The 10,158-nt window shown below is 44.5% G+C and overlaps 2 protein-coding genes across 2 annotated transcripts; one reads left to right on the top strand and one right to left on the bottom strand.

Moving 5' to 3' along the window:
- Positions 1–679: 679 nt before the first annotated feature.
- NDUFS6 (NADH:ubiquinone oxidoreductase subunit S6) lies at positions 680–7,065 on the bottom strand. The gene is given in 4 exon segments (NM_001245361.1): positions 680–826; positions 1,898–2,020; positions 5,838–5,891; positions 6,907–7,065. Coding segments are annotated over 4 exon segments (393 nt in total). The 5' UTR covers positions 7,057–7,065; the 3' UTR covers positions 680–760.
- On the top strand, positions 7,048–8,013 carry MRPL36 (mitochondrial ribosomal protein L36). The gene is made up of 2 exons (XM_072924425.1): positions 7,048–7,178; positions 7,316–8,013. The coding sequence occupies exon 2, from the start codon at positions 7,326–7,328 to the stop codon at positions 7,641–7,643; it is 318 nt and encodes a 105-aa protein (XP_072780526.1). The 5' UTR covers positions 7,048–7,178; positions 7,316–7,325; the 3' UTR covers positions 7,644–8,013.
- Positions 8,014–10,158: the final 2,145 nt, after the last annotated feature.

Below are 10,158 nucleotides of genomic sequence, written 5' to 3'. Positions count from 1 at the left end.
GGAGCAATGCCTACCCTGACAAGACTTTTTCACTATGTTCCATGGAGGACAATTGCAAGTCACAGTGCTGCCCAGGCACTGCAGTGAGTTAAGACTGCAAACAGAGACTTCAGATGTGAATCCCAAGCAGAACCAGATACACTCTCACCCCTTCAAATGAAGGGTTAATGGTTAAGTCCTCACCTTTCACATGTGCCAGCCTGGGTAGTTCTCCAACTCACAGTGATTACCATTCCAGGCACTGGTGCCTTCTTTTCAACAGGTAGCAAGAGCAGCCACTTAATTCAGGACTTACAATCTTGCTTCCAGGAGTGAGTGTTGTAATCCTGAGTATCATAATATCTTTGCACTTCCATTTGTGAATCTAGCTAAAGATACTGGACCACGAACCAATTAGGAGTGTCACACAGTGAAAAAAGACAAACACCTAGGATAATTAATTACCCAGTAAACAATTACAACCCAGTCAGTGGTGAAAAGAATACATATTTACCCACTACAAACCAAACCTATCTACAGCCAAACACCAACTCTAAGCCTGCAAGAAGTCTGTCAAACATGAAAACTAAATTAAGTACAAAGCAGATATTGTAATACCATTCAGCTCTCAAATACCTGACAAGCTGTGTTTCAAAAATGTACAAGACTGGACTTTCCATAGTTAAGATAAACACAAATCTTGGCTTTCTAAATATATTGTTTATTTATAGTTGAACGTTAACATCTGAGCAGAGATCTGCAAGCACACAGGGATAATCATTCAGTGATGTTTCTGCTTAAACTGAAGTCCACAGTAGCCACATGTTCCGGTCTTTGTCTCTTTGTCCTGCAAAAATATAAAAATACAACAGCTGCTAGTTTCATTTTATAAAACTTAAAGAAATTACAATTTTTCTCTTACTTATTTGTACCATCTTAAAACCAATCAGTATTGCCAAAGTACAGAGTTTAGTCTTATTTGAAACACTGGAAGCAAAGATTCTTCAAGAGTGTGGCACACATCAAACAAAATCAACATAAAGAGATCAGGAGTGTGCTACAGATGTTAAGGCTAAAGTCCTTCCTAAGTGTTACAGATCAGAACCTCCAAACATTTATGTAAAATGAACTATTACAAAATTCTTACTTTGTTCAAAACAGAAATGCTTATAATTCTAGTTAGGAGTCACAACAACACTGACACTTAAGGACACTAGCTCTTCCCCACCATTCTTTTAGGCATTAGGAAATGTCCAAATTCACGTGAGCAGACAAAGATTTTAAAACACCTGCTCTACTTGAGAACAAGACCTAAGCAACAGCTGCATCCACGAAGGTCATAGGACAGTAGCCTCAGTATTTTTACTATGCAGAACAAGAATACACTGGAAACTATGACAGCTGTCAATAGCAGGATAAGACAACATTTATTCTTCATTCTCTGTCCATGACTGAAATATTCAGTCTTCAGAACTACCAAGATTCCCAAAGACTGAAAGAGGGGTTGGTTTGTTTGGTTTTCTTTGTTCTTTTTCCCTTGAACTTGCAAGACTGAAAACAAACAGCATATTCTTAAAAATACTGCAAATGTATGGTCAAACTACATGGTGGCATTTAAATAATTAGTTCCAAAATGCAGCAAGGATGTTAATTTTTGCTCTCAGTGGTTGCTCTTACTACATCACCTGATTTTTTTTTAAATACTGTCTTACTAACCAAACCAAAATTTTAAAAAGGAATTTCTATAACTTCAAATGGAAGCCCTCTAATTCTTCTGATTTATATCAGGCACCAAATAAAATCAGCACCTCAGGTGGTTACTCCTTTTATTTTGTTAAACTAGCATTTCAAAAACCAGATAATCTTACAAAAAAGAATGTACAGGCAAAACACACTATATGCAGAATAATGACATTACCAAGTTTATGTATACTTTGGGATGTCCCAAAGCTCCACCACCACCATCACATGATATCACTCTGCTTTCAACTTGACTCACAGGCTGCTCTGCTATCAAATCGATCGCAAAATTCTTGTTCACCTGTAAGAAAAAGAGGGAAACTTTCAGATACCATCCCCACCCAGACAGAAAGCAATTGCTATTTTCTGCCTCCTCAGGCAGTTCCACTACAGCCATTTTGAGATGCTCCTGCTTAGGCTTCCTCCCAACCCCTCCACCAATTCTAAGGCTCTGCTATAAGCCAGATCAATGAACTATACACTGAACTCTGCAAAAGTAATCAATCCCCTTCCCCTGATATACAGGCCACATCAGTGCTCAGGTTTCAGCAGATTCAGCAGAGACGTGAGCAGGAACAAGTAGACAAGAACAGAAGATATTTAACCAACACTGTATTCTGCTTTAGTGACTATATGATAAAACTGCAGAAGAATCTCTACTGATAAACTCTAAAATAATAGTGAGACAAGTAAGGTTAGGCATGAGATAAAACAACTGCTGGTAAATTAGAGCCTCTAGTCATGTACCTTATTCTATCACTGCACAGGAATCTCATGAAAACATTAATGTGGTGCATAACAACAGTCAGAAAGACAAATTGTTTAGCACCAGAAAAAAGGAAAAAACCTCTAAATGCCACTACTCCACTCTGTAAATCCATCATACACACTTCCCAAATATGTACATCACTGCCAAGTAGGGCTTCTTCCTAGAGTACATCGGCATGGCCTGGAAAACATATCCATGTCTGGACAGACTGACGACATAGCAGATTGTCCCTCAGCAGGACCTACAGCAATCCAACACTCTCCAAGTGTGCACTGAGCTGACAACTACTGCTACAATTCAGGGGAAAGTATTCCAGGAGGGGCCACCTTTTTCAAAGGCTATGATATACACACATGAATATCAAATAACATGCATACCTAAAGGAGGCAGTACCTACTGCTCTGTGTATAAACACAGAGCATATAAACATGCTGGCATTGGAATAAAGATGAGATTCTTGGGAAGAAGACAGCTATGTGTCCATTACATAAATTCCTAGGAACTATTCCACCAAGCCTCCCATTAAGTCGCTGCATTTTTTGGTACAGTAATGGAAAAGTAAGTTTTACCAACTAAGAATTTGTCCTTACCAAAAGAAGATGATAGCTAAAAAAATTTAGCAAAAAAAATAGGTTTTGGTATTGAAAGAAATTGGCAACATCAAGGACCCCTCTGTCTGGGGCTGTGTCTACAAGTCTTATAATTTTCACCAAACAGCAAGAACTTTTAGTGCTGTTTTTAATAACACTCAAAATTGTGCATCCTTTATTTCATGCTAAAGGAGGAGGGAGATAAAACTATTACACACCTTTGCTTCAAGATTAGAAGCAATAACTCCACTCATCCCAACACTTCTTAACCACAAAAGGTACTTGTGAGGCAAAAGAGAAGCAAAGACCTCTCATCTACTGTATAGCTGAGACTTGTCTATGGTTCAGCCTACTAAACAAGACACAGTCTAGGAATTCACCAGGAAAACACACTACAAAAAAAGCCCAAGTGGTTGCAGTTACAACATAACCCTTTGACTAAAGCACAGCAGTACTCAGCAGGAAGAGGCAAATTCCCTCAGCACATCCAGATGTGCCTTGCTCCAAGCATAAATCAATGGGCTACTTTTTTCCTGACAGAGTGGCAGTTTGACAATTTTGTTTCTGCTTCTTCCCACCTATCCACCTGTGCCAGTCCATGGTCTGGGAAACTAAGGAGATAAAACCAAACTTGAATATGATTTCAGTCCAAAGATATAGAGGAAAGGCAGGAGAGAATATTTAAAACAGACAAGCACTGAGGCGAGTCCTCCTCACACCTTCAGCTGCTGCACCAGCCCAATAGAAAGGGCAGAGCTGAAGTGAGAATGGCAGTGTTAAAATAGGTCCTGCTCTACCTTATGGATTACAGAAGGGCAGGATGACCTGGTTGGGCTGCAGCAGATGCAGTTTAGCAGTTGCCATGATCAGTTTTCTCACAGCTTCCTGCTTTAGGCCCTTGTCAGAGAGCACTAATCCCCAGTTCTCCACAGAGAACCAGTGAGTTCAGTTAGAACACATGGATGTCACTAACAATTAGGCAAGCAGAACTGAGGGGACAATAGGCACATACTCTCGGCCATGCCCCTGGGCCTGGCCACCTGAAGCACACAGGCCCAGCCACCCTGACTGGGGGAGACTCCAGAGGCTGCACTCCCCCCAGACAAGGTGATGTGGCTGGAATGGGCCGATCCTGAGCAGGACTCAACCACCTGGACCTAATGAAGGCAAAGGGAAGAAGCCACCAAGAAAGAACAGTCACCAGGAGAGCTTCTACTTCAGAAACATGACAACATTCGGACTACAGACATGGCTGTCGACTCGATTACTGGCAACTGAAACACGTTGTGGGATAATGGCAAAGCCCCTAGAGAGAGATCCTATTAATAGGCACAGATCACTTAAAGTATTTAACATGCAATTTTTGTCACAATTTCACTATTAAAACTTAGCATTAAACCTTGCCCAGCAGACACAGAGCTTGGCTTTTGCTGGAGAAGGAAGAAGTGGGCTGAACTGAAAACCCTGGATGCTCCACACCACATGGAGTCTGAAATTACCTGATGTCAAAGGCACATTTAGAGGGACCGCTGCCCCCAGAGAATTAGGCTTAAGGAGCATTTCTTAAAAAGTAACACAAGTAGTAGTATACCTGGGAGAGACTTACTTTGCCAACTGTCCTCCCTGAAGTAAGCTAATTCAGCATTTTAAGTGACATTTTCATTTAATTATTTCACATGTAGAATCCCCACTTTTGCCACACAGCATGAGTTAAATTGTATCCGTCACACAGTGAGGAAAACTCAATATGAAAACTTGGAAATTAGTGTAATTAGTTCACACTAATTTAGGAAAAGGATAATTATATGAAACTACTTTAAAAATCTATCATACCTTATATTTAATGTCTCTGCTGAACATAAACATTTAGAGCATTAACACTAAGGCAATATTCAAAGGCTCAGGCACCGAGGAATACATTTTAGCTGAAATAATTCTATTTCTAGCCCAAAGGCCAGCAGATCCCTTGTGGAGCTGTGCTGCTGGATCATTAGAGAAAACTCAGTGCTAAAGGACTTCTCATAGAGTGGGTATGTGAAATATTAAGCAGCAGCAACAGGGCCACCTTTCCAGCACTGCACTTGGATGATGCTGGTATTACTAGACTTCGCAACTGAGGTTTCATCATTTCAGAATAGCCTACATTTTACTTTTATTTGTTTCATCATTCTTTCAGCAAATGCTTCTCCGGCTCATAAAAAACGTGGTTTGGGTAAAGATCAGAACTCTACCTAGACAGAAGCAAATTAAGCTTCAAAACAGATGTAAAGAGATATATAAAGAGATTCACAATTCAGCAGAGCATTATTGATGTGATTTTTCTGAATATAAATGTGCTAAAAACCTACTAACTTCTTAAAACACATGCTTAAAACAAAAACTGTTCCAAGTTTAAGATGTTCAAATGCCTACAACTCTAACACCCTAAATGCAAGCACTTAACAAATGTACAGCAAATCTTGAGTTTTTCAAGTTTACCAAAAACAGGGAGGTAAGACAGAAGCAACTCTAAGCTGCTAAGCTGCCTTAAAAAAATTTTCAACATAGTGAAAAAAACTCCACTGAAACCCGGAAATCCAAACCAGTTTGGTTTTGGTAGAGATTGTTTTTTGGTTTTGTGGAATATTTTTCAATTTTTTTTTTGCTTGTGGGTTTGGGTTTAGTCAGTTTCTTGAATGAGGTTGAGGACACTACTATGAGGTAAAGAAAAAACCCCATAAACTACCCCCTCTCCCATGAAAAACAGTAGAATTAGTTACCTCCTTTTGTCGTCCAACAAATCTAACTCTTCTATAATCCTTCTCGTCATATACCTAGAGTGTAAAATAAACTTGAACTTATTTACAGAGCAACAACTACAAACACAGAACAAAAGATTTAGAAAATAAATAGCTTGAACTGTATACTTAGATTCAAATATTATCATCTTACAGGCATGTAGTATACAGAAAAATTAGCTTCCATTTCCCTCACACAAGTAACTGAATTGCACATTGGAAAGTACAACAGACAAGGAAAACTGGTGGTGTCGGGGCTGGCATGAAAGCCAGTGAACAGAAGAGCCTGATCACAGAGGTGAACACAAATTATTTATTTATAATGCCGTTCCTTGAGCTCACCTAGGTGGTGAACTAAACTTGGAAATTCAGGTTTCGTATTTATTTCTGTTCTGCTAAGTAACCACAGTGCCAGCTTTCCCAAGTTAGTGCCAACCTCTCTCGCATCTCAAGGCACCACAAGAGCCTCAGTTTCTCCTTGGAAAAGCGGTAATCTGGAGTTACAAGGCACTGACACCAGGGTGCCTCCTCCACCTCTCAACTCTTCGGCTGGGCCACAAGTCGGGTTCGGACCGGAACGCTCAGTAATGCCCAATGACACTGTTCCTGATTAACAAGGGCTTTTGTTTGTTTGGTTGTTTTTTTTTTCCGAAACAGCGCGTACCTCCTGCGTACGGATCATCCAGGAGCATGAATTTCCACTGTGCGCGCTGAACGGAGAATCACAGAATAAATCAGGCTGGAAAGGATCTCTGACACCATCGAACCCAACCAGTGACCGAATGCCTCACGTCACGCAGACCGTGGCACTAAGCGCCACATCCAGCCATTTCCTGAACCCTCCGGGGGCGGCCGGGGCAGCCTATTCCAGTATCTAACCACAGTTTACGGCAAGAAATCCCTCCTGATTTCCAACCTAAGCCTCCCCGTTACGTTACACCACATCACACCAGCGCGCTGCCCGCGGGCCCGGCGGGATTTCCCTGCAGGCGCCGCCCGCCGCCCACCCGGAGCGGCGGAGGGGCGGCAGCGCGGGGCCCCGCGCGCTCACCTGCCCGGTGTGCGTCACCAGCTCGCCGGTGTCGGAGGCCCGCACACCGTAGGGCCGGGCGGCGGCGGCAGCGGCGGCCAGCCCCGGGCGGGGCAGCAGCGGGCGGCCCCGCGGCAGCAGCCAGCGGAAGGTCGCGGCGGGCGCCGCCATTTTCGCGCTGCCCACGTGACTCCCGGTCAGGCGGGCGCGGGCCACGCCCCGCCCCGGTTGTGCGCGCGCTTCCGGCGGCGGGGGGCGCGCGTGGCGGCGGGCGGGGAGCGGCGCGGGCCGAGGTCAGCGGGCAGCGGCGGCGGGAGTGGGGCGGGTGTCCTCGTTGGTGCGGGCGGTGGGTGGCGTGGAGGCAGCGGCGGGAGAGGAGGAGGGGAGCGGGAGCTTTGTGTGTGTCCCGACCGGCGCGCTGTGCCCGCAGGGTGCCGAGCATGCTGTCCCTCCTGGCCAGGGCCGCCGCCGCGGCCGCCCCGCTCCGCTCGCTGTGCCGCTCGCCCTTGTGCTCGCTGGCGCCGTGGGGCCGGGCGGCGGGGCCGCCTGCGGCGTGTGCGGGCTGGGCCCCGCCGCCGTGGCGGGCGCCCCGCGGGCTGCTGGCCGCGCAGCCGCCGCTCGGGCCGCCGCCGCCGGCCGGGCTGAAGACGAAGACGGCGCTGAGGAAGCGCTGCAAGGACTGCTACATCGTGCGGCGGCGCGGGCGGCTCTACGTGTGCTGCAAGAGCAACCCCCGGCACAAGCAGCGCAAGGGGTAGCCCGGCCGGGACCCCGCGGGGCGCAGAGCTGGCGCCGTGCTCGGCAGCCGGCCCGGAGCCCCCCGCTGCCCGTGTCCCCTCACCGGGAGCTACGAGCCGCGAAGTCGTGTGCGTGACAATGGTCCATCTTCGGAACGCCTAGAGCGAGCTGCGGTCCTGACGGCCTTTGCCGGCATTTCAGGCCTTGGATGCGGAGAACTGAAGTGGGAAACAACAGGCTTCAGGATCTCTTGTCATCTTAACCGTGAAGCCTTAAAATCACCGCGCTGTTAAATTAGGAAGGGTGGAGCTGAATCACTGGACTCTGAGGTGCATTTGGGTTTAATTAGAGCAAAATGAAAATAAACTCCATTGATGTTCATTACTACAACACTGCAGTTTTTTTCTTAAACATCCTTTATTCTCCCACCCCCCCCCCCCCCCCAAGATGTTGATAACAGATCCAACAGTTTCAAACTCAGGTGGGCAATTTCAGATTCCATCTAACTTGCCTTAAGATTCTGCAAAGCTTTAGGCTCGGTCTCATCGATTGGTGAGGCTTAAGAGTATTCTTTTCTTGTGTACCTTGAAAGAACTCTCTCCTAACAGGTGTGGATAGAATGAGAGCAGTAATGTCTCAGAGGGCATATCGCCAAGCTTAATGTTAGATGCAAACTAGTGGATTGGTCTCATTAATTAATTAGAGCCAAAATTGCCTTGGTCACCAGTGGTATTCCTCACACTTCTCAATAAGACTCGGCTTGAGGCAGGAGTGTTTGATCATCCTCTGAACTGCAAGTTCTTAGCAAATGGTACCAAACTAAACTTTTGAGAAACTATCCTGTTACAGCTACAAATTTGTCATAGTACGGTGAGAAAGTGTTCCCGACTCGAAAGAGGTGAAATGGGTTGCGCAGTGTGTTTGAAGTTGCTGTAACATTGCTGTATGATGACTTGAAGACCTTTTCTGCCCAGTTATAATTCCACAACTTTACAATTGCAATAACTTTCATAATATATTTTTTGCTCAGTGCTTGTAGACAATGAGGAAAACTGTGGCTAAGCATCCCTGAAGCAATAATTATTGGTTTTCCATATGTTGGGTGGTTTTTCTTTTCACTCATCTATCTCATCACTGGAAATGAGGGTTTGGAGAGAGAGGAGCAGGTTAGTTAACATACACATCCATCTTAGGGGCCATTCAAGTGAATTCATGGCAATGGGAGGAGAGAGAACAGGCTAGCTTCATCTAACTAGAGAGACAGATTGATTCAAAATGTGTAAGACTCCTCAAAATCGAAGAACCTTGAAGCAGTGGAAAATTTGCTGTACTTTAAAACGTTTAATTGAAATTTAGACACTAATGAAAAAGAGCTTCTACCTTCTAAATACCCTCAGCTTGTGCATGAAGTAAAATGTAAGCAGAGAAATTTCTTGGAAATACTTTACACCTTTTAACATGCTTTGACGGTTAAGCCATCTTCAGAACTGAAGATTTTAAAAGTTCTCATTCTCAGTGTTAGTGGTGCACATTTGTAGGTGTGTGCTGTGTGTTTTGTTCCAGCAGAAGAAATGGCCTGTGTGCTGTGAACCTCTGTGATACCTTGTGAGTTCAGCTATTAGTACACCTTTAAAGCAAACAGTGTATGACCAAAGAAACCAATGATTTCCGGGCCTACCACTTTTCCAGTGGATAGTAAGGACTGACCTTTGGATTGGACATGAGGTGAAGTGAGGGTCTGTTGGCTGGTTGGGCTTTTTAGGAAAGGTAGTTGGCAGGTGCTGTCTTACTGCCTCACAAGCAGTTCATCCAACCCCTTGGTTCACTCAAAAAAAGGCAGCTCACTGGTACAAAACAAATTGTGCTGGTGGGTTGCTGAAAAGGTGCTCAAATGTTTAAGAGCTCTCTTGCCAGGAGCAGTGTCAGATGGTTGAGATACCTGCAAGTATGAATAGCCTGGTTGAGGAGCAACAATCATTACCTGGGAAGACTTTCTGAATTCAGTGGTGTGTGGGACCCTGAGACAAGTTCACTCTGCCAGGCTGGTGTGAAATACAGTCTGCACTCAGAAATTGAGTGAAATTTAGGGCTGGGATTACTGTGCAGTAGAGAGAGGCACAAATTACTGTTTTCATCTCCCCTTTGGCCTAAGAGGAGCTTTTATACAGTGCTGACTCAGTGTCTTATTTAAAAAACTTACAATGAGGAAAATTTTTTACCTAATTAAACCCGTGGAATGTACGGCTGCTGGTCAGAAACTCGAGATGTGAAGTAATTTGAATTCAAACGTTTATTATGGCTGTAAACAATTCATGTGTCATTGTCTGAACAGTCAGTTTGAGGTTCCTGGCATGGAGCATTCATGGCCATCACTGAAACAGCATATTTGGTTGTGCTTAATAGATTTTGGAAAGAGGATTATAGGATTAGAAACTCGGAGGTTCTGAATTGTAATTGTACTCTGCCACTGACTTGTTGTATAATCTTGAAAAGGTAATTTTGCCTTTGTCTCAATTTTTCCATCTGTTAGGCAGG

The sequence above is a fragment of the Taeniopygia guttata genome, chromosome 2 (assembly GCF_048771995.1).
Source record: "Taeniopygia guttata chromosome 2, bTaeGut7.mat, whole genome shotgun sequence".
In the NCBI taxonomy this organism is placed as follows: Eukaryota; Metazoa; Chordata; class Aves; order Passeriformes; family Estrildidae; genus Taeniopygia; species Taeniopygia guttata.
Note: the sequence above shows the minus strand (reverse complement) of the source record. Positions and strands in the feature narration are given on the sequence as shown.